General features: G+C 31.5%; 1 protein-coding gene across 2 annotated transcripts in view; it reads right to left on the reverse strand.

The window, feature by feature from the left end:
* Positions 1 to 971: 971 nt before the first annotated feature.
* The window catches only part of LOC135952680 (uncharacterized), a 65,176-nt gene continuing 39,490 nt past the window's right edge, over positions 972 to 26,657 (reverse strand). For both annotated transcript variants that reach the window (XM_065502700.1, XM_065502701.1), the window contains exons 4-8: positions 2,421 to 2,479; positions 2,193 to 2,349; positions 1,941 to 2,121; positions 1,562 to 1,870; positions 972 to 1,491 (exon numbers count right to left, since the gene is read on the reverse strand). In XM_065502700.1, the coding sequence (XP_065358772.1) occupies positions 1,444 to 1,491; positions 1,562 to 1,870; positions 1,941 to 2,121; positions 2,193 to 2,349; positions 2,421 to 2,479 (754 nt within the window). In that variant the 3' untranslated portion in view covers positions 972 to 1,443. The remainder of the gene's footprint in view (positions 1,492 to 1,561; positions 1,871 to 1,940; positions 2,122 to 2,192; positions 2,350 to 2,420; positions 2,480 to 26,657) is intronic.

Raw genomic sequence — 26,657 nt, forward strand, 5'->3', positions numbered from 1 at the left:
TTTTCGAAATAAAAAGCGAAGAGATTATTTTCAAACGCGCCTTTTTTATTGATATCAATTTGATACATTGCGACTAGTCTCGATTGAAAATGATTCCGACTAACGGAGGGTTAATTTTATTCACAATTGGGGTATTCACACGGTCTACTATTTGGTCATATTGTCATAATGTCCTAATATATTATGATAGTTTAATCAAATTTTTGTTGTGTTTCAAACAAAAAAGTTCTAAACTAATAAGACTATTTGAACTATCTTTATTGTTTTGTCATAAAATAATACTTTTATACTTCATTTTCCAATTTATCATGCCGTTTTAAAAAACAAAAATTTCGAAATATTGCTAAAAAAAATAATCCCTATTTCTAAAATTACTGCAAAGAATAAAAACTTGTTAAGCCTTTCTTAAAGGTAATTTTATTTCGGAATTTCGGTTTTTCAGTTTATTCAAGAAACTAAAACGTTTTTGAGTTACGCGAATATATGTTGTGCAACCTCCTAAATTTTCGAAATAACGGTATATCTCGAAAATACGAACTAACCTAAAAAACGGTTAGCACCGCTAAATTCACCGTACCCGAATTAGTTTAACCCACCGCTTGACAGTTTTTTCAACTAGCACAATGTTATTAAATCATTGTCAGTTATTAAAGAAATGCTCTGTTTCTTTTTTTTCAATTATAATCCTTTAAACTCAATATCTTGGATATTGAATTTTTATTATATTTACTAATTGTATACATAAGGGCGGTTTTTTTTTAATTTTTTGGGGAAATTCGAGGTGTAATTGCAAAATTAGTATGACACTTGGTATAAAAGTGAAACTTTAAAAGTAAGTTTGAAAATAAATTTTAAAATTTTACTGTGTTAATAATCCCAACCGCCTTCCTCGAAATTCCCAAAACTAAACCAGCCTAATATACATTTATAATATTTCTCATATCAGTTAATAAAATAATAATAAAAAAATATTGTATATGTAGATCTATCGTTGTTTATTGTTTGAGTTTAAGACAATTTTATTTTAAATATTTTGAATTTAATTAATAAAAAAAAATGGCAATGTGTAAAATTTATTAATATTTTAATGGAATTATTTTATTAAACGCCTGATTTTCGGTGTAAATTTTGTTTTGTAGCAGTTAAACCAATTACTATTTATATAAATCAAAAACACCGAAATCATGGCGTATTAATTTGTTGTTATTTTTTTATTGTTAAGTTTTATTGATGGGTATTGATGTGCATCCGGTTGCTTAATAGAAAAATTCGTATACATGTGTATATTAATTAATTATATGTTTTTTTATAGTATTTTGTGTCACATTTGAGTTTTGTTTGTGGTAGATTTTAGTTTGAGTTGATTTCTGTTTCATGATAAGAGTTCGCAATGTTTTTGTTTCAAGAATCGGTTTACCTCATGGGGTTCCGATTCTTTAAACGCTAGCGATTCCGTTTAGTCTTTCGGCTGACATTACCCTCAATTATGATCTGTTAGGAAATAAATAAAAATAGTTATACAGTTTAAGAACTCTACTGATATTCTAATATCTATAAATACCTGCAATATCTGACTTGCTTCAAATGCAGTTCCTGGCAGTAATATAACCGGCGAAGAGACATGGCCAGCCTCCACACACAACATATTGGGAAATTCATCATCGCCGAAATCGCCTATCTCACGGGCCTTATCAATCCAAGGATTCCAGATAACAGTATCCGGGAAATTATACTTGTGTATGCGCATTTTACGGCCCGACACCACATTCGTTATAATGTGCTCTTGAGGCGTATGCTGGTAAATACGATCGGTCCATTCATTAACCGTCACCACTTCACGGCCCTCTTGATACATAGCACCATCGCGAGTCTACAAATTAGAAGAAAAAAATAGAACATAAAAGGATTTAAATAAAAACAATCAATATAAACCCACAAACCTTATCCATAAAGGTACAACCATGCAGTCCAGTTATTTGACAGCGTCTAACATCAGGAACTTTTAAATACGTATGCAACAATAGATTAAATGTAAGCGCTAAGTCTTTGCTAGGATTATAAACACCTATATGGAAATGCAATTCCTTTTCACGCAATATCAAACGATATGTAATGCGAAATCTAATAAAAGTTTTAAATAAATATTTTATAAACATTTTCTCAAAATCTCTCTCTCTCTGTCTCTTCCTTACTGATAATTCCACATGGATCTGGTGAATTCATTGTCCATTAAAGAAAATATAGCCTCTACATCACCATTATGCAGCCTTTCTGGTGGTCTCTCCAGGTTCCATCGCGTGATGCGTGCAAAACCATGCTGAGCACCAAATGACCATGGACCGAATTGAGCTGTGAACAGGTTAAGTATAAATTTTCATTAAGAATAGCTCAAGAAGAATATTAATTTTCTGTAAACTTACGGAAGACGAATGGTATGCCGCCGCGTATTGCCTTTTTCCCATCAAAAGAGGCCAATTTGCTGTAAGTATACAAAAGGAGAAAAATTAATAAAATTTGTTTCTAATTAATAGATTTGATTATAAACATTTACAATAGAAGATATACACAGAATGGAGGAATTTTCTTTCCTTTCTCCTTCTGTATTCCTTATTTTTCACGTCAAAATTCCAACCCAATCTATTCTTTTGCAGATGACAGCAACATTTGCCATTCATATTCATTCTGAACATGAATTATACCTTTAATCGGGACCTTCTGGAAATCTCTGAACGGGATCGTGTGAATAGGGTAGCATTCAACGCTCACGACAGACCATGTCGATTCATCTGTATTTATGGGTGTTGTAAATATTGTGGATTCAAACGCTCCTGATGTTCTGGGCATGAAAATACAATGTGATGTCCACTGGTCTAAACACATTTTTAAAGTGTTGAAAGAAGCATTCAAGTGTCTCGCATTACTGCAACGGTGTAGGAATAACTTCACTCCATCTGATCTCCTCACTATTTACACGACCTATATCCGACCGAAAATGGAATACAACTGCCATGTATGGGCCGATGTTTCAAAGTCTATTTTGGAGCTTCTCGACCTTGTACAGGAGAGGGCGAAGGTGATTATTGATGGCAGTAGGGTATCCAACTCTATTGATTCGCTGGATCTCAGTCGCTATGTAGGCTGCGTTTCACTGTTCTATCGGTACTACAATGGAATGTGTCCTGATGAAATTAGAGAACTTGTTCCTGATAACCGCAGATTTTTACGTTTTTCATCAGCACATTCCTTTGTGGTTGAAGAAATTCGTTCTTTAGTCGTAATGTAAGTATGAGGAACAAACTTCCCGCTGAAGTGTTTCCTGTCATTTTCAATGTAGGAAAGTTCAAATCGAATGTCCACAAACACTACTGCCTCTTTCATCCCTCCCATAACATATTTTCCTAGTTTCAACACACTGCATTGCATGAGTAGAGGTCTTCCCTGAGTGCTGGTCCAAGAAAAAAATAGGGAATTGCATCTAATCTGCGAAACATAATAAGGAGTTATTTAAAATTAGCAATATTCAAATAGATGATGTCAGCCATTTTTGCTATCTTGGGAGCATAATATCCAAAAACGGCGGGTCGGGTGAATACCTTTCCCAGCATACAAAGTTAATAATTTTTAACACGAATGTGAAATCCACTCTACGTGAAACGCTGCCCCTCGAGACATGCAAAAAATCAGGGTGTTTGTGAACCAGTGTCTTCGCAGAATTTTGCAAATATTCCGGCAAAGAGTGATATCCAATATTAGGCTCTGGGAAAAATCCAATCAACAGACCATAGCCTCAGAAATAAAGAGACGTAAATTGCGATAGATTGGCCATACAATGAGAAGGTCATAGAACGAAATCACAAGAAATGCAATTGAGTGAAATTCACAAGGCAGCAGAAGAAGGGGACACCCAGCTCATATGTGCAGAAGGCAAATCGAGGCAAATCATACGTGCAGAAGGCAAATCCGGAATGGATAAGGGCTGGAGCAAAATGAGAGAGTTAGCACAAGACAGGAATATGTTCTAAAAATTTATTGAGGCCCTATGATCTTTATAGGATCCTACCCTACAAAAAAAATTTGTTCAAAGTGAATGTCACTTACACGACTTCTTAAGCAATAGTATATGTATTACAGTTAATTCTTAATGACTTCCTAAATTCGAATAAATTTCTCTATAATGAAGTGCTTAAAAAAATCATCTTAAGTCGAAGGTCAATGAGAATAAGCCACAAACCGCAGCGCCCTCAAAACTAACATAACCCATGCCATCACATTCACATTTGGAGACAATATTTAAGATGAATAACCCATTTGTCCCTTGGACATTTAACTTATTGTAAGTGTATAAATATATGTATAAAATAGTATATATTGTTACGTTTTAACCTTTTCAAAACGCTGGTTTATTTCCTTTAAATAAACCGGATACTTTTGATTACAAATAAAAGCCGTTTAGTAGTTTGGAAATGGTAACAACTCTTTATTTATTCAAATGTACAACAACAACAGAATTAAATAGCCACTCAATGTTTTTTATACACGTTTATAAATTCTCAGAAATATGTACACAATTTATAATGTACACGAATTTACTTGAAAAACACAACACACTTTAAGGCACTATGTTGATGTTTATTCGAAAAGCGTCTCTGATAAACTGCTAACGACTGCAACCTCTGCCACTATTTATAACACTGCATTACCATCTAGAAAGCTCTTTAACTGTCTAGAGGTTTCTAATACATACGCCATCTGTGGTGTACTTTCTACAATGTTCTTTAACTGAATATTCGAAATCGAATACAGCGTTGCCAACTTACGATCAAATCAACTGAAAGCTTTTATTTAATAATGCCCACAAATATGTTACAGTGCTACTTTTAAATCAGCCGTTAAAATCTTTATATTTGAATTCAAGTACAATTTCGTAACAATATTATTTTCTTTTATATTTATATTTTATATTATCAGAAATATGGTTATTGTCTAAATAATCAGGGTTGTTATATTTATTATTTTGATAACCCTGTTTTTATTGTTTGACGTAGCGTTGCCGCTGTTGTTTAGGTATGGCATTTCAGCGTTAAAGCTAAGCGGAAAAATACGTTCCGTCTTACGATTTTTATTGCTCTCTATTAGTTATTAAGAATTGCATGTAAGTCTACTCTCAATTTTGGCAAACAATCTGCATCATCAGTGAGAACTATTGAACAAGTCAATCGTTTAATTGGAGATATTAGAGAATCTTTTGAATTAAACAAATATTGTTCTGATGTAACTTTACCAGTGCCCTTATGTGATAAAGGTAAATTATATAAAATTAAATGTATACTGCCACCATGCTACTTATACATTAATGTAGTTTTATTTATCGCACCTATTATTCAGAGTTGGCGTTCCATAGGTCTGTGTTCTCGGACCAACACTCTATTTAATTTATATATCTGACTTGCCTTCGTGCGATAGATTCATGATTTAAACCATTGTTAGGCAAATAGAGGCATTTAATTTGTGTGCTTTTTTGGGTAAAAAATAAAATATCCACTGAATGAAATGTGTGTATTTTTACGCTCCATTACGCTCTTTTGTTCACATTCGGGTTGTTTGACGAAAATCATCGTAACCTGAACAGTATGAACGCCTACCATAGATTTAAACATTTGCTGATGATTCCCATTATTATCATGCACGAAAAGCCATTCAATGCGACTAGATGCACTGGAAAATTACTTCAGATGTGTGGAAACGTGGTTACAAAACTGGCGAATACATAATAACGTACGTAACAATGATTTTTAGAGACATTTTCGTATTTGTTTAAGTTGATATTATTTAAGAATATTTCTTCGACTACCAGCTATATAGAACTACTGTCCAGGCTCTGTTCAAAGTCTGCAGAGACCTAAGATTCGTTATTCACTAGACAAAAATTATTCTTTATTTATTAATTATTTAAAAAGAGTTTGCGGAATTCCTTTCCATATGAATAAGGGATGAGACGAACACTACTAACGAATTGAGGATGTTAAATGTAGAAATTTATGTTCCTGACAATAGTCTACAGCGCACAGTGGTTCAGAAACTTTTGAATATTGGAACCAATATACTCAAATGTCCTTAAATCAATGGCATTCTAATTTTTGACATTTTTTTATTTTCAAATACCGAAATTCCTAAAACGGGGAAAATGTGTTCCAAAAACTAAGTTTTTTTTATTATTTACCGTGTGATAATAAAAACCCTTAGTAAGTATTTATACAAATATGGAGCTTTTTCGTGGATCCGTGCTTTGCATTTTTAGAATTTTTTACTCAAACCGAAATTTGTTTTTAAATTTTTTTTGCCAAGTTTAGATAGGTCTGGGGGGTGATATGAATCAAGGTGAACAATTTTAAGGGGCTACGCACAGGCCCCCATTAGCGCTAGGAAGCTGATCAAACGTAAATCAACTCGAAAACATCTCAGCTCAAACCATATGAAATTTCATAACAATATCTCCAATAGTTCCCCATGTTCCCGAATTATTTAAAAATAAAAAGGTTCTAAACCACTGTGCAGCGTCAATGACCTAAAAGGGGAAAATTAGATGTTGAAGTCACAATATTTTAGGAATATGAATCTTGTATTTATACAATTTATCAGGTATGTGATGGAAAAAATATCGAATTGACTTGAAACTGACTTTTCCATAAAGTATTTGACATTGATGCCAAAAATTCAACTTGAATTCATCATAACTTTATAAATCGAACGGTTTGAAAACGATCAATTTACATCTCAAAGAAACTATAAATATCCATAGTGATATATTCATACAACATACTCCAGCACATTACATTTTATAAATCCTTTGATCAATCTAGTGTTCACTTGAATCTTTCAAATATTGTATTTGATTTTAACGTTCCTATTTTAATTTCCTGCCCAATTTATATTCTATTCTCGGCATATCTATGACGTGTACAATGGAAACTGTTTCAAATGAATATTTTTTTTTGTTGAAATTTCAAAGAAATGCAAAAAATCATACCCACTTTAAAAACAAAAACAACATATTTTTATGGTTGAAAGTATCTAGTAAAAACAACTTAAGAATCTCGTATCTACTTATATAAATATGATTCTTCAATAGGAATGACGACTATATGTACAGATATGTATACTCACACGTCTCTACATACAGTGCATTCACACAGACCGTGTTGTGAAAAACTATTCCAGACATTAAGAAATTTCGTATTTTTTTTTTTTAACAAATATTAAATACTCGTACATATACACAGTAATATTAACTTCAAAAAAATTGTCTGGGTTTTTTTAGCTGCCCGTTTTTTTCTTTACGTAATTCGCTTTTGAAGTTTAAATGAAGTAAAACTTTTTATTTTCTTTCATCAAAATCATCTACTACAAAGACTAAACACACATGAACACATTTTAAGCAGCACATTCAAAAGGAGACACTCGAAAAAATTGATCAGTGGAAATGAAATGCAATGATGTATTAAAAAAAATTAACAAAAAAATTTATTGAAACTAAAGTTAGGAGTTTCTTCAGCTGGAGTTTCGCATAATTTAGGCATCGTTCTTTAATTTGAGAGTATCAGCAGAGAGTTACAGCATTGATAGAAAATATGATTCCTGAAGAATGATTGGTTGGAAAACTTAAATATAATATAGCAATGAAAATGTATAAGGCCCAAAAGATTCAAATAATAATGTTTCAAAGAATTTACTTCACTTGATTAGCTTGATCAAAATGTTAACAATTAATGAATTTTAAATAATTTTAGCAAACATAAGTTAATTGTAATCCAATATTGAAAAAGAGATTATAATATTCAAAAGAAAACAATTAATTTTAGGTTGTTTTTGTTAGTCTGCTTTTACACAGGGCAAGTTTTCTTGCCGCAAGCCATTAAAAAATTAATGGCTTTAACTGGTGGCGAACCACTAAACTCCCATTTTCCAGTCAAACACACTAGATACCAACCTGTATAAAAATAAGTACCTATTCTATTAAATAAAATAATGTGCTGCGTAACCACCACTCATTACAAAATCATGTATGTGGTAACTTACTTGTTGCTGGGCAACAAAGGAATAATTTCTAAAGAATAATTAATAAAGGATCTTCCAATAGGAATTTCCGAACTTTAAAAGTCAGAAACATCTGTCGTATTGACTGTCATTTATTGAGTTCGTTTTGCCAAATCACCATACACAGTTACATCTAATAACAACATGTGGTTTTCAGTTCGGCCAACGTTCCGACTGCTTTGCCAATTTGAAATTGGCAAAATCTTCATACCGGTAGACTATTCGCAGAGTAATAAATTTGAGTCCACTGGTTCAGTAAACAATGAACCAACAACCGTACGACGACGAAACGCAAGATCAGACGAAAACATTGCCGCTGTCCGTGAGAGTATGCAGTTGAATCCGAAGTAATCCATTTAATGTAGCTCACAAGAACTTGTCTTTTCGCAGATCATAACTTGGCGAATTTTGTGTCGTGACTTGGGCCTGCACCCGTACAAAATTGAACTGACCCAGAAGCTGATGGTAAACGACCATAGACAACGAAGTGTGTTCGCTGGGCCCTAGAGCAGTTGGAAACTTAACCTAATTTTCATCAACAAATCATACTCAGCCCATTTCTGAATGGATACGTCAACAAATAAAATTGTCTACCTTGGGACGTTCCCAATCCACATGAGATCCAAGAACGTTCAATGCATCCCGAAAGAGTCATTGTTTGGTGTGCATTTTGGGCTGGCATCGTCATCGGTCCATAATTCTTTGAGAACGACGTTGGCCAGGCCATCACCGTCAACGGCGAGCTCTATATATCGATGATTAACATGTTATTTTGGCCTGAAATGGATGCTATTGACATAAACGACTTATGGCTTCAACAGGAGGGCGTTACGTGCCATACAACTCATGCCACATTGGAAATTCTGCATCAGCGATTTGAGGTCATGGTCATATCACGTGGAGGTGATGTGAACTGGTCACCGATATCGTGCACAGGTCTATGCGAATAAGGCACAAACCTTAGCGTCCCTCCAAGTCAACACAACCCATGTCATCGGTAAAATTCCGCCTGATTTATGTGATAGATTAACTGAAAATTGGATATTTCGGATGCGCGGCACAAATATGAATTTATTATGATGCTTTATCCAATCTACATTTTTTAGAATATCGTATTTTAATATTTTATAGAAATGGAGAATGATGTTCGAGTTTTTTTTTAATGTCAAATATTATTTTTTCACAAATTGACAAATTCATATACATACATATTATTCTTTTGTCAATTTGTGAGAAAATAAAATTTTATTTCTTATCCTATCAATAACATATTCATAAAAATATAGTTTAACACGAAAAATGGATCGAAGACGTCTTAAAAAAAAAGCGCAGCCAATTATTGATGTTGTTTTTGACAATTCGAATCTTCAAAATCAGCAAACATCAGAAATATGTGCAGAGTTTATTGCATTTGAATTGCACACCTAACGCAACATTATTGGATAATAATAAAGGTATTGAATATGCATTATTTCAAGAAGAAATTGCTCGATGGTATAAAGTATACGAAATTGTTCATATATTTAATCGAAATAGAATCATTTTAGAACATTTTTAATACCGAAAAAGGTATAGTTTATCGATAAAAATTAGAATCAGAATAATAAACGATTTTCGACTCTTTATCGCTCTGCACTCTACTTAGGAAAACACGCACATTCTCGACATTATATCGAAGTCGATATCGATAAAATTTTACGAAAAAATGATTAATTTTTGATATAACTTCGAATCATTTTGCATACTGGGGAGGTGCTTAATGAAAGATCCGTTGTAAGCTGATTTCTCATGTATCATGTCTAGAGAGTCCAAAAAACCGGTTTCCGGATTAACCGAAAGAGTGTATTTTTGAAAAAAAAAAACGATTTTGATTTTTTTTCTTTCAAAGAAACCGTTAAATTTTTATTCAATATGAAAAAGGTCTACTTAGATTTATTTTTATTTGTGGATGCTTATAAGCAGGGAAACCAAAATATGCAAATACATGTTTTATCTGTTAAGTCTAATGATCACATGGATAAGATATTTACACGTTTCAGAACTATTTAAGAATTTTGGCATCGATTTGTTAGTGCATATTTTTGCACATTTTACCCTTAAATGCATATATTTGTTTAAAGAGCATATTTATGTCATATTTTTGTGTTTTTAGAGCATATTTTACTGTTTAATAGCACATTTTGACTTTATCAAACACAAATTTTGTCTTTGTTACAGGTTTTTACTTCCTTTGTTTAAAATTCAAAATTGAAAAATAGATTGCTTTTTTTTAATACAAAATAAGCACTATTTTAATAATAGCGCCATCTAAATATCGAATTTTAGTTCTAATTCAAACTTAACCGTTCTAAGTGTTAAAGAAATATTGTCTTTTAAATTTGCTCCTATAACATCAGTTGATGTCGAAAAAAAATTTTCAATGTATAAAAATGTTTTCATTGGATCTGAAAACATTTTTATACATTTTTAGACAACGGTTTTTATTTGAAAATTTAAGTCAATATTTTGTAATTTATTAATTGAAGAAGTGACTTTATATTTATATAAAATAACATCAAAAAATACCTCTATAGGCCTTTTCATAGCTTATTGTTTATATGTTGTATTTATTTTTTGTTATACTTGTTTTAGTTCATGTTATTTTTGTTTATTTTATGTTACTTTACCATTTTAGAAATGAATTGTATTGATTATAAAATAAAAGTGCATTTTTTGGTTAAAAATTATGTAAAAGTTTTAACTGCATATTTAAAGCGCTTAAAACGCTTTTATTAGAGCATATTCTCGGTTTCCCTGCTTATAAAAAATATGTTAGGAATTCTGTACTAAATCGTTGGAAATTTAACATTTTTGATTCTTAAGGCTCTATCTTTATACAATTATTTTATATATTTTACGTAATATTGTCAAATGCTATAATTTTCTATAAAATAAAACAATATTTTTAAAAATGGTATCAAAGTTTTTCCAAAATATATTTAAATGAGCTTTATAAAATATATTTCATTAAAATCGGTTAACCGAAACCGGTTTCTCAAAAAACCGAAAAGTTAAAGAAAACCGAAACCGGTCGAGTTTACAAAGATGAAAAAACCGTTTTTCGATTTCGGTTTTGGATACTCTAATCATGTCTTATCAAAATGGGCTTCATCTCTAAAGTAGGGAAAGTGTTTCATACCAATACAAATGATCTTAGAACAATCGGCCTCTTCTCCTTTCTACTTAAAATTTGGGAAGGAATCATTCATGTCTACATGAAATTATCTATCAGACCAGGTTCTCCATTCCAGGCTCAATATGTGTACATGAAGAGTAGATATATCGAAACTACACTCCATTAACTAGCCATAAATAAAGATCTCTAAACTGAAATCATGCATGCATGATCATGCAGTAAATTTAGATTAGAGTAGAATATAATCTATTTCAGGTACTAGGGTATTCATATGAATACCCTAGTACCGAATATTCGAATAGTGATCGTTTGATTAATCGAATAATTTCTTACGAATAATTATTCGAACAATTTAAAAATTACCATTTTTGAATAACGAATAATTCGAATAATTTTATGTAGAATAATCGAATAAAACGAATAAATATACATACATATTTAAGTTTATTAAATGGCTTAAAATTTTACATAATTCCAAATATAAATAAGTAATAATGACTTACAAAAATTCTAAAACTAAAAATAAAGGCAGTCAATCACTGTAGATGAGTGGTTGAAATTGATGGCGAATGTGATTTTGAAATGGTCATCGAAAGTGATATTGAGGATGACATTTATATTGATAACGTTGAAATAGACGAAGGCCATGATCTTAAAATTTATAACGCGTACGTAAGTGTTGCAAAATATTTAATAAATCTAACGATAAACACAAATAGGAAACTTACGTTTTGTTGCAAGACAAATATGTTTCGTCTTGTACATGATGTTAAACATCGTTGAACATCTTTGTCTAACATGGAAATAAACTATTTGCATATTTATAAACGTGTCAATTATGCACTGTCTGACTTCAAATTATTCACGTTCACTGACAGCGATATCAAGGTTTTGACGGATTTGTGTAATTCCCTAAGACCACTTGATTAAGCAAAAATTCGCCAACTAGCTCAAATTTTTTTAAAGCATAGCTCCAAAACGGAAACTAAAGAGTTTGCTAGTCAATTGTTTTGTAAATTGTTCGGAAGGGAGATATTCCATATCATCAGAATATTTCTGATGAAAATTCGTCATAAAACCGGATAGATCAGACTGTGTCATCCTCCAACTGAAGAAGAATTCCCTCCAAATATTCACTGACGAATCAAGATCACATTAGAGGGTTGAATGTGAAATCTATTCGACTCGATTATCCCTCAGTTTACCAGATTACGGTAGATCAGAATATGACATCTGCATTCAACTGCCGAGAAAGTAACCAAAATATTAACTGACGGATGAAGATCATATGTTAAGGTTCGATGTGGAATCTATTCGGACCAGTTAAATTTGAGACAGCTTTTTAGTTTACCATGGTTAGACCATGACAACGACCTCTAAATGTCGGATAATGCCATTCAAACTTTCAATGATGGATAACGATCACATGAGAGAATTTGATGTGGTATCTATTCAGACCAGTTGAATTTGATAATGTCCTTCAGGTTACCAGATTATGATAGATCAGACTATGACAACAGTATAAAACTGCCAGAGGATATCATTCAGTGTGAGGAAGATGTAGATAAAAGTGTCAATGACTTACCGTCATTAATAGTATCGGCTCTAAATCATTCAAAGAGTCAAATATTTCCTAAAACGGATATGCACATTTCCAACTCAGATATTGAACGACTTCTTTTAGAAAAGAGAAAACTCAGAAGAGAATGGCAACAAAATAGATCACCTGCTGCAAAGCAGAGGCTGTCTGCTGCTATTAAAAACCTGAAAAAAGCCCTTCAATTAGAAGAGGATCGCAGAAATAGAACTTACATTCAAAGTTTGACAAATACCAAACACACAAATTTTTCCCTTTGGAAAGCAACGAAAAATATCAAGCCACCGGTAGAGGGGCAAAGCCATTTAAGGAAAACTGATGGTACCTGGGCTCGCAGCACGGAGGAAAAGGCTAAAATATTTGCCGATCACTTAAGTACATTCTTTCAACCAAACTCGCCAACAACTGTTTTTGAACTTGAAGAGCCACCTGTGTCAACATTATCTAATGATGACATATTAGATATAAGCCCAGAAGACATTAACGAAGTAATCAAGGATAATATAATATTGAAAAAATCACCTGGAAATGATTCTGTTACACCTACTATGATTAAAAACCTACCGAGTGTGGCAATAATTGTGCTATCTACAATATTTAATGCGATCTTTAAACATGGAGTTTTTCCGACAAATTGGAAAACTTCTCAGATAATAATGATACCAAAACCAGGTAAGGACTTGACCGTACCATCCTCCTATATACCAATAAGCTTGCTTCCTTGCTTATCGAAACTGTTCGAAAAAGTGTTCCAAAAGAAAATCATACCATTTTTAAATGAGAAAAATATAATCCCAGTTCATCAATTTGGTTTCCGGGAACGCCACGGAACTATCGAACAAGTTATCGTATAAGAAAATATAAGAAGAGGGCCAGTCGAAAATTCTTGGGACCATGACGGGTGCACCATGGTACATAAGAAATGAAAACATCCACAGGGACTTGGAAGTGCCACTAGTGAAGGATGAGTTTAAGAAAGTCCGCGATAAATATATACTGAAACTGCAATCCCACCCAAATCCGCTTGCTCGGCTTCTCGCACAGAGCCAAACCAGATCAAGGCTTTGTAGAGGAGATCTACCACCCCGCTAAGATGAGGTCCATGCATCAAGCAATGCTCTCTTTAGAGAGCAATTAGTTTTAATTTTAGTTATAAGATTTAATCACTTATTGTTAGGCCTAATGATATAGGCAGATTCAATAAATAATAAAAAAAAAAAAAACTTACGAATTAAGATCACATGAGAGTTGGATGTGCAAATTCTGAGAATGTCATCTAAATGTTCACTGACGTATGAAAATCACACGAGTTGAATTTGAGGCTGTCCCTTAGGTTACCAGATTTTGATAACGTAATTCAAGTCAAAGTTATGGCTATGAAAGTAACAAGGAATGTCGGCCACATATTTGCTGATTGCAAAGCGGTCAGTAGATCACTAGAGAATGTATATATCATAACAAAAACTGCCCAAGAATGTCGGGTGCCTCTGGAGAATAAAGCTAGAGATTCGTTAAAAATTCAATAATGTTTATACTAAAATTAAAATATTTATGAAGTCCGACTCAGTTAAATCTAGAAAAAATCGTTCTTCGTTTAGTTTTCAAATCAGGGGCCGAATTAACGCATTCGATATCGAGTAAATTCGATAGTAATTTTCTGATTTGAGATTATTGCATTCGATATTGAGCATGAAATTTAGTACATTTTGTTATAATTACGATATAGAAATCATTTTTCGATACGATAGTTCATTCGATCACGAGTGCGGTAATTCGGCCCCAGAATATATATAAACAAATTTTGACCAGGGGTTAGTGAACTATCGTATCGAAAAATAATTTCGATATCGTAATTATAACAAAATGTACTAAATTTCATGCTCGATATCGAATGCCGTAATCTCTCGTATCCAAAAATAATTTCGAATGCCGTAATCTCAAATAAGAAAATTACGATAGAATTTACTCGATATCGAATGCGGTAATTCGGCCCCAGTATTATTGTCATTATTTCTTTAAATATGAATATCCAAAGAAGTTTTAGTGCTAAATATTTGAAATAATTCCATTTTCTACCAACAATATTTTACCGAGTGTAAAAACATGAATAGATAGATGGATGGATGGTTGATTTTTGGGTCCGAAGTATGCATGTTTAGCAACATTGTTGTTGTTTGTTTGTTTTTTTTGTTATTTAGTAAAAACGAAATCTCAAAGAATGAAGCACGACAAAAACAAGAACAATAAACAAAAACTGCGCCAATAATTGAAGGGAATTCATCCGCATATGTTGGATATTCTCACAGAAATATTGAACAACAAAAACTAAAAAAATAAAAAAAAACGACTACAACAGCAACAACCTTAGAATACCGAATGACAAATATGCGAAAAAGTATTTTTTGAAGGGAAATAAAAGATCTAATAAATTGTAAATGTGTCGTAGGATCTTGAATAGTGGGATGTGATTTTTTTTGAATATCTATTAATTTATTTTAGGTAATGATTAGAAAATCTGCTCACAGTACAGTTAATAAAGGAAAGATTAGCAATTTTATAGATCCAAAGAAATATTTTTAGTGCAAATGGAATTTATGAGCAGTTTAAGAACGAATGGAAAAAAACAAAGAATATTCACCAAAAGATAATCTATATATATAAAAGAGTAACGTTACTGACTGAATGACTGACTGACTGATTTATCATCGCACAGCCCAAATGACTGAAGCTAGAATCATGAAATTTTAACTGTTGGTTTACTCACTGCCCAAAACGATCCGATAAGAAGAGATTTTTGGAAATTCGAACGTTTAGGGGATAAAAAAAGGTAAAAACGGGTAAATTCGGTAACCTTATATCTTCAAAACTAATAAAGATACAAAAAAACTTAAAATTGCATGTTACTCCAATTAAAAAATAAGCTGACAGGTGTTTCGTACTTTTTCGAAATTCGAACCTTTTAGGAGAGAAAACGGACAAAAAATTTATTTTGGTACTTTTTTGGCACCCTATGTATTTTTTAAACCAATAAACATAGAGACAAATTTTAAATCGTATTCTTTACTTATCAAAAAATAAAAAATATAAATTTGGTACTTTTTGGAAATTCGAACCCTTAAGGGATAAAAATTGTGTTTATTTGTGGTACTTTTTCATAAAATATGTTTTTCTATAATTTGACATAGACATACGAATATTTTATTATGAGCTCCCACCACGATACAGAAATTTATTTGAATAAAATTTTTAAAAAGGTACCAAAACGGGGATAAAATCGGGAAAATAAATTTTATTTGAAACTATTAAGCCAATTTTGGTTCCTGGATTCATACAAAAATTAACTAACAGGGTATTATTTGGGATTCGAATGTCAAGGTGACAAATCTGACAAATCCGGGTAAACAGTTTGGTACTTTTTTTTAAATATATTTTTTCTGGGGCACATTAACACAGATTTTAGATTTGAGACATGTCTGTAGCATAAACAATTTTGTAAAAATGGAATATTTTAAAATTTCAAACTTGAGGGGTGTTCAAGGAGGAAAAGGGAAATTGGTACTTTTCTCCTAATGGTACTTTTTTAATATTTGAAATTATTTCACTTATCGACATTAAAGTTAGCTGATATGTATTTGAGTGAAGTTAGTGTTAGGAATAGGGGATAATATTTAGGTACCAAAATGTAAGAACTAAACTATAGGTACTTTTTTATTCTTCTAATTTGAATTTTTTTGAATTTTCTATAATAATAGACCTAGAAACATGAAATTAAGCATATACATATGGTCATAAGTGAGTGAGAAATCAAGACGGGGACTTTATGGTACTTTTTCTTTATTCTAATGGTACTTTTTAAATTTTTTATAACAATGGACTTAGAAACATGAAATTAAGCATATATGGTCCTCAGTGGGTGAGAATTATAGGGGAAGACTTTTTGGTACTTTTTCTTTATTCGAATGGTACTTTTTGTAATTTATTCACCAATGAACCTAGAAACATGAAGTAAAGGTTATATGGACCCGAGTGAGTGGGAAACTACAAATTGGTCTATATTCTAATGGACATAGAAATATGAAATTAATCATATATGGTCCAATGTGAGTGAAAATTCAAGGGGCTACTTCATATTACTTTTATTGTAATGGTACTTTTTTGAATTTTCTATAATAATGAACATGTAAACATAAAATTAAGCATATATGGTTCTAAATGAGTGAGAATTTAAAGGGGGGCTTTATGGTACTTTTTATATTTTCTTCACCAATGAACTTAGAAACATTATCCTTGTTTATATGGACCCAAATTTAGAAGAAGTGACAATATGGGACTTTTTGTTTATTATAGCGGTAATTTTTTATTTTTCTTAAAATGTTATTCTAAGGGTAGTTTTTGTATTTTCTTCACCAACGAACACGGTAACATGAAATAAAGCTTATATGGACTCGATCGAGTGGAAATGCTGTGGGGGCTTTATAGTACTTTTTTTATTCTATGATAATTTCTGAATTTTCTATGTATATTGACCTAGAAACATGAAATAAAGGGGTTTATGGTACTTTTTCATTATTTTTATTAGATATTTTGAAAATTATGTACAAACGTTATTTGCTAATCAAATAATTTGGTATGTTAAGATGATATACTTTTTTTTAATATCAAAATATGTATATGCTAACGAAGTAGCGGGTGATATGCTAGTTTTAAGATAAAATGTTGGAAAGGTCTTTGAAATATCTATCATTAGATATTCATATTGTTTATATTGATGAGTAAGTAATAAAGATATGGATCAAAAATATATAAAAATCAAGTTTAAAGGCAGTCCAATGCTAGAATTTGAAAGCCGTACCGAAAGGGTTAAAGGGTTAATATTTTGACACGGAAACCAATCAAAACAGAAACTTAAAAAAGGTTTTTAACTCTCTTTTAATTTTTTTACTTTGGACATTCATTGAAATCTACGCTTAAAGGAATATTAAAAGGCCATCTTTAAAAAGACTTTCGAAATAGTGGATCTTGAATTGTATTTCGGCCCCCACTATTTCAGTTCAGCATCAAGATATAACGCCACTTTGAATATATGTGTCCATTGCTCTTCAGGACAAGGTGTGGTAGGGATGGAAACATTATTAAATCCTTTAAAGGTTTTACTATTTCAGTTAAATGCCTGTCTAATTAAATACAGTTAGTTTGAGTTTGCTATTTTTACAAAAACTGAAAAAAATGCATTTTCCCCTTGTAAATACATCTCAAAACTTCAGAGGCACGTCTTAACCCCAATCCATTTACCTAAAATTTTTTCTGGATGATTTTTTTTACTAATGTTCACCAAACTTGGGGGTGAGAATGGCCAAAATGCAACTTTCGTTTATTAAGGGCCACCCTAGTGTCCATTGCTCTTCAGGACAAGGATGGAAACATTATTAAATCCTTTAAAGGTTTTACTATTTCAGTTTAATGCCTGTCTAATTAAATACAGTGAAAGTTACAGTTAGCTTGATTATTTAAAATCTATTAAATTAAAATTAACCTTTTCTTTTTAAAATTTAAAGAAAATAAATACTTAATTTGGTTTAAAGATTTTCCTTCTTGGCAAAGCATGGGAAATGCAGCTCTATTGAAAAACAGCTTCTACTAACGAACATAAAACTTACTTTTTCTACCCTAATAACGTGGCTGGATATAAAGAAAAATTTTGGAATACATATCATTAAATCCAGCAAAAAAAAAAACTGTATAAAAGTATAAAAGAACACACTATGAAGTCGTATTTATACTCATACCTCGTATATTTAAACAAAGTACGAATACGTTTCTTTTTATGTAGTTTTGTTTTTGCATTTAGTTGATGTTTTTCATCAGATTTTGTTAAATTTTAGCATGAAGTTAAGGAGTGAATTCATTTTTTTACTTTGGACATTCATTGAAATCTACGCTTAAAGGAATATTAAAAGGCCATCTTTAAAAAGACTTTCGAAATAGTGGATCTTGAATTGTATTTCGGCCCCCACTATTTCAGTTCAGCATCAAGATATAACGCCACTTTGAATATATGTGTCCATTGCTCTTCAGGACAAGGTGTGGTAGGGATGGAAACATTATTAAATCCTTTAAAGGTTTTACTATTTCAGTTAAATGCCTGTCTAATTAAATACAGTTAGTTTGAGTTTGCTATTTTTACAAAAACTGAAAAAAATGCATTTTCCCCTTGTAAATACATCTCAAAACTTCAGAGGCACGTCTTAACCCCAATCCATTTACCTAAAATTTTTTCTGGATGATTTTTTTTACTAATGTTCACCAAACTTGGGGGTGAGAATGGCCAAAATGCAACTTTCGTTTATTAAGGGCCACCCTAGTGTCCATTGCTCTTCAGGACAAGGATGGAAACATTATTAAATCCTTTAAAGGTTTTACTATTTCAGTTTAATGCCTGTCTAATTAAATACAGTGAAAGTTACAGTTAGCTTGATTATTTAAAATCTATTAAATTAAAATTAACCTTTTCTTTTTAAAATTTAAAGAAAATAAATACTTAATTTGGTTTAAAGATTTTCCTTCTTGGCAAAGCATGGGAAATGCAGCTCTATTGAAAAACAGCTTCTACTAACGAACATAAAACTTACTTTTTCTACCCTAATAACGTGGCTGGATATAAAGAAAAATTTTGGAATACATATCATTAAATCCAGCAAAAAAAAAAACTGTATAAAAGTATAAAAGAACACACTATGAAGTCGTATTTATACTCATACCTCGTATATTTAAACAAAGTACGAATACGTTTCTTTTTATGTAGTTTTGTTTTTGCATTTAGTTGATGTTTTTCATCAGATTTTGTTAAATTTTAGCATGAAGTTAAGGAGTGAATTCATTTAAGATTGATTCAAATAAAAATATTCAAAGTTACCGTAGTCATTCTTACTCGACTACCGTTACACATAAAATGTTGTTACCGACATAACTGCTGTTACAGTTACCAGTAAAATAACGTTACAGAAATATGTAATCGTAAATACCTGATAGTTAATAAACTCCATATGAATTTATATGAAAAAACTTGCTTTTAATAACATTTTTCTTTATAACTCCTGAACTAATCGAGTCTCCATCGAAATTATTTTGCACGAATATAATAGAGAGTATTTGTGTCCACATACCAAGTTCTTTTTTTTAACACCGCGATCTTTGATATTTTTTACATTGAAATATGTATATACTCCGAAAATTTAACTTTAACAATTTTATTCACACCATTTTAAGGACAATATCTTTGACTTTAAAGTGGTATCAAAAATTATGCTAGTCTTTGAGTATATTTTTGAAATGGAATGGATTTCCGATGAAAAAGTCATTGATTTGAGAAACCTTTTGGAACGGTAATATGTGTGATAAATTTCATTAAAATCGAAGATGACAAATCCGAAAATAGCGGTTTTCTGTCCGTTTTGATATGGATTCTCCCCCGTGCTACTATATGGCACTGAAGCGCAAGCAGATGAAGCTGTTCTTGGGGTGTTTGAGAGAAAGATTCTCTGCAAAATATATGAACCTATCGACGGAGAGTATCGCCGTCGAATGATTCACGAGCTATATGAGTTGTACGAGCATATCAACATAGTTAAGCACATCAAGGTGCAACGGTTGCGCTGGCTAGAGCATGTCATACGTATAGATGAGAATACTCCGGCGAGAAAATCATTCGAATTCGATCCCGAGGGAAGACGTAGAAGGGGAAGACCCAAACTCCGGTGGGAGGATCAAGCTGAGGAAGATCTCGCAAAACTTGGTGCTATAAAATGGAGGCGAAGCGCATTGAAAACTAAATCAGGCTACTGACCTAAACGGAGATCTAAGTAAATAAGTAAGTTTGTTAATTTATGTTTTGAATTTCTATCTATATTTTGCGAAAATATATAATTTCTCTATTTGCAATGAATTATTTCTTTCAAGATTCTGTTAAGTGCACACATACATATACAAATAAATAAATAAACAAGTAAAAGTTTTTTGTTTTGATGACCAGTTTTTATGATCCTAGATGTGATAGTTCAAAAAAACTACAACTACACAAACAAAAACACACACATAATAACAAAACCAAAAAAAACAAGAAAAACTATACATTTTTACCTCAACATAAAGGCGGGCAGAAATTGCCGTTAGTAACTACAGGCAGAAAGAAAAAAAATAAAAGGCGAAAAAAGTACACAAAAATAACAACAAAACTGCAAGCAGCACATTCGAAATGAAAATGCAACAGCTAGAAAAAAAGTTCTACCATGTGGAGCCATACCAACTGCCAACAACATAAGAAGATGAGAAAAAAAACCCCAACTAAAGTTCAAAAAAAAGCTTGCAAACGTGAAATATGAAAACTTATGAGAAAAAAGCGCCAGAAAAAGCAGCAGCAGCAGCACCAACAATACAACAAGAACACGAATAATAAAAACAACAAGCCAACAACACCGACTACAAAAAAAAAACAAAACGGAATCAACAAAACAAATCGTCAGAAAAAAGCCCCCGAACGACCAACAACATCGGCAGCAGCAGAACCAAACAACATTGCCGCATTCTACTCATCATCAACTCAATTGTACTACGAACAAAAACAAATAAAAAATGAAGCGAAATACATACCAAATAGAAGAAGAAATAAACAGGATTGCACGAGTACGAGTAGTAAATGTAGGGCCAACTATAACGAAAGCCAAACTACCGAGCCAAACCTTCAGTCAGTCAGTCAACCACATGAAAAACTCAATTGGATATAAAGCTACGAGCACAACACCAACACCATTGTTCAACACTCGTAGTATGGTCAACGAAATTTATCGATTTATATAGAAAGCAATACAAAAGCGCGCAAATCCATTCATAAAAACTAATGACCTACCGATATATTTGTCTCCCCATATAGTTGAAAATATTCGGTTAGCACTACTCTAAAATTGGTTTGATTTTGATCAAAAGTTTTAGAGGAATTTTGAGAAAGAATAATTGCTTTTATTTCATTAGCTGAGTATCTGAATTCGAAAACCGAACAGGAGTTCGTTTCTGATTTCTTCATCTACTATATCACAGTGAGGCAGAATCAAAATTTTTTGGAAATAAAAACGGCTCATCCGAGTATTCGAGTTTAAGTTATTAAAATGGGCCCTACAAATGATCCAGGGGCGTAGCTATGTGGGCTCAAAATAGGGTACCTTCGACATATAAAATTTTTAAACACATTTGTTTCCCATCCGATTTCAAAGATTTTTATATTTTTGGAAAGCGCTCGGCTAGGTCTTGAAAATAGCGTGTGCTATTTATCTCTTATAATTTCCGAGTTATAGGCATTTAAAAATTGAAATTTTAAAATTTTGCCATACCATGGTCCGCTTTTTTAAAAATATAGGTCGGACTTTTGGACGATTTTTTTTTGTTGGTTAGACAACTAAATTACAAATAATATACAACATATTTCAGAGCAATATTAAATAACGGATCCAAAAATAAACTGTTTTCAATTTAAATATTTATAAAATAGTTGATTTTTGCTGTTTTTTTTATTAAAAATAAACTTTCTTGAAGAACATATCACAATTTTATATTTTTCTGTAAGGAATCTTTATGAAGAACATTTTGGTATAAAAAACATATCCTATTTTTCGAATATGTCGCCCCTACGCCATTCGGAATGTGACCTATTTTTTATCAAAGTTTAAATTTTCTAAAATTCCAAAGCTGGGATTAAAAAACGGGGAGCAGTTTTAGAAACCTTGATGTGTTCCTTATTTATTCCCAAAGTATTTTCCCAGCACAGAAAGAAATGTGGACCCCATGGGCAAAATTGTAAAAAATACAATTTTTGGGATTTTTGCTCCAATTTTTAGGAATTGCGGGATTCCCTTTGACCTTTTTTTACATTTTGTTATTTAGCATGACAATTTTAAATAACGTTGAAAATTTCATTGAGTTTTGTTAAAAAATAAAGATTTTATTACATATTTATTGAGATTCTAAAACTAAAATTTGTATCAAAATTTGAATAGGATTGCAAATATTAGGAACAATTTGATCCACATTTATTCCGAGTTATATTTTTTTGTTCACATAAGTTAATTACAAACTGCGTCCATCAAAAATATTGCACTTATTCATACTAAAAAATTTGTATAAATTTTCTTAATATTTCATTCAATTCAATTTATACAAATTTTTTAGTGTGAAAAAGCGCAAACTCGAATACTGTCATATAGAAATATTTCTTGGAATACTGAGGGTTATTTGACTAAAATTTTCAATTTCTCAGTATATAAAAAATCTAAAAAGTATTCGGTATAACCAATAACAAACATCCTAGTATAGCTATAGATTACAGAGAAAGTTTCAAGCAAACAAAACAAATTGTCCTGCGGATGTTTTAGAAAATCTCGGGAAATTTCTGGAATTTCCCTATAAAGTTACGGTACTTCTTAAAGCTACAGTATTATTTCTGCACAGATAAAACAGATTGGTGGTGATTTAATGCCAATCGAATGGTTCGATTATATCCATAGATTTCTTAGATACTAGTAACTGAAAGTCAGTTGAAAAAGAAGAATTACGATTTACCCCTACAAATATTTGAGCAGCCAGAACAAAAAAAAAACAATTTTAAGTTCTTAAACATTAAACCCCGTATTTTTTTAAATTCTGTGATGGTAACACTATAACTTTTATGTGTCACTTCAATCATAGTGCAGCAAAACAACGAATATTAAATAATAAAGTACTCGTAATATTTCATTTTTCAGTAAATATAATCTGAAATTACAGATTAAACTTGTTGTTAAACTTACACAATCAGCGAATAAAAACCGTTCCTATTTATATTAAGCCTAAATGTATTAATATACAAACATTTTTAAATATTTTTTTCAATTATTATTAAAAGTATTCGAATGACGAATATTCTGTGATTAAATAAACATCACTATTTTATGATTTGTTTTATTAATTTATTTTTATTGTCATTTTGTTAAATTGTATCAGAATCTAATGATTTTCTATGAGTAAACTCTTAATTTTAATGCCGGAGTGAGTATATTAGATTGTGTGGACCTCCCTCCACGATGTTTACACATTTAATTACTACATTCCGTTATAGGTTAATAGTAAATTACAAAAATGTCTATAAAACTAACTTGTGAACCTCCTGTAGCTCACTGCCGGAGGAATATCTAACAAAATATTCCCCAGCGGAGTTAAAATTATGTTTAGCAATTGCAATATTATCGTCTATTATTGCAAATTTATAAACATTTATCTTTAAAATTCCTTTTTTTAAGATAAAATGTAAAAATAATACCTTAAAATAGGTTTAAAATAGGGTCGAAGCAATTTTAAAATTCGTTTATTTAAAACAACATTTGAAATAGGTATTTTAAGCTAAAATACGTTTATAAAATTTTTATGAATATGGCCGTAAAACTTCTAAGTATATTTATATTGTGAGAAAATATTGAATATAATGCTGGTACAAATTTGCTTATATATGTATATACGGATTTCAAAATGTTTTATTTCGAAACGAATAACGCAATTTTTCGACAATTTAATCAGACGGTCCTTTTAAATCTTTTACTAAAAGTAGGAATTTTGTTCTATTATTTGAAAAATTTTACTGATTTCTGGCTTAATTTGATATTAAAAAATTTCATGGATTAAAAAAATCCGAAAAATTAAGAACCCTAGTGTTGTCAGACCATAGAGTGCTAAATTTTACTGTGTTTATATACCTCTCTCTCTCACTTTAATATAAATAAATCGGTATTTGCTGAACAAATAATTTAAGTGTAGTCGTTTTTTAACCCATTGTTGATCGTTGAAAAGAATACAGAGAAAAACTATTTCCAAGAAATCGAGGTAGTTGTGGTTTTCTGCTTATATCTCAGCCATTTATGAATACTCATGAATATATCTGATATAATGATACCTCATGTGGGTTCGTAGGTTATATGGGAGTTTCGGAAAACATATTTCATTAAATACACTAAAAGATGGACATCGCTAAATCGACTATGTTATCTCTAAAGATCCAAAATATAAATGGAGTGACTAACGTAAAGGGTTATTCATTTAGTGTGGCCCGATAAACTAGATGTTAGTGTGCTGGCCTATCATTCTGAGGATTGCGGGTTCGATTCCCGCCGAAGAATCTTAGTGTTTCTGCAGACAAGCCTAAAAAAGTCTTCGCAGTTTGTGTTTGTTTTTGAGGAGTTCAGCAATTCAAACATCAGCCTTCAAGCTAATTTTGCGTTCTGGACCTCGAGCGTAGAATTGGGGGTTATGTAAAACCTCTGTCGATAAGCTAGCTACAATTCTAAACATTTATAACGAAGAGATTTAAGTCAAATAACAGGGTGTTGACGGGGATCCTATGCGAACGATATTAACCATAAAATTGTCCGTGACAACCACTCCAGAAGTAGTTAATATAAAATAGACAGTATTGAATACTGAATACCCAAATACTTCTTGAATAAATCACAATTCTGACAGCTTTAGAAGTTTATGTTGCGACCAGAACACAAATAACCTAATCTTACGCTTCGTGTTATCGTAATGAATACATTTTTCATCGCATGTTATGATTCGAAGGAAAAATGATTTTTTTTGATAGCGCTCAAGCATCATTTCGGATATGCATAATCGTCTGTCAAGGTCTCTCGGCTACAATTCGTATGGTACCCAATTTCCCTGGTTTTGGATATAATTTTCCGACCCTATAAAGTATATTAGTATATTCTGGATCCTTATTGATAGCGGAGTCAATTAAGCCATGTCCGTCTGTCTGTTTGCCTGTTGAAATCAACTTTCCGAAGCCCCCAAATAACTTACATACACGACGCATACATCAATATCTCCGGAATTCTTCCGGCTCGGTTGCTATTTAAAATCGAGAAAATCGGTCCACAAATGTCTGAGATATAAGGAAAAAATCTGGACAACCTCGATTGTTTACCTATTTTTGACCTATATCTGGATATCCATATTGTCATTAATATAGACAATATGGATATCTAATGCTAGATATTTCAAAGACCTTTGCAATGACATATATAAGACCATAGTAAGTTGGACCTACAATGGGTCAAAATCGGAAAAAATATTTTTTAACCCGAATTTTGTTTTTACCAAAAAAAAAATTTTAAAACCAAAACAATTCGAAATTTTTTTTTTACCAAAAAAAATTTAAAAACCAAATCAATTCGAATTTTTTTTTTTAAAAAAATGAAAAAAAATCACTTTGGAAAAAAAAATAAATTTTGTTTACCTAAAAATATTTAAAATTTGTATTTATTTTGAAGTATAATTTGGTGAAGGGTATATAAGATTCGGCACGGCCGATTATAGCTCTCTTGTTTTTATTTTTACTGATTTCATCCCGACTGGAAGACATAAATCTCAAAAGTTGGTGCACTTGACATGAAATCCCCCATATGACCGTAAATATTTAATAAAAAACATTTCGAAACTTCTTTAGCTCTCAATTCTCTAATCAGTTGAAAAAATAAATATTAAAATTTATTATTTAACAAAAGCTCATTCGGTTGGATTGCAAATATACTATATTCGGTTGGCCTTTGATACATCCAAATGAATAGTACCATCGTGTTTTGATGTTGGCGACAATGAGGATGAAATCGAGGAAAAAAAACTAAAGGAAAACACCAACAACATTACTAAACATAAATACATACATATGTATGTATGTATTTATACATATCTACATACATATGTATGTATATTTTATAT

Source organism: Calliphora vicina, chromosome 2, assembly GCF_958450345.1.
Source record: "Calliphora vicina chromosome 2, idCalVici1.1, whole genome shotgun sequence".
NCBI classification, from domain to species: Eukaryota; Metazoa; Arthropoda; class Insecta; order Diptera; family Calliphoridae; genus Calliphora; species Calliphora vicina.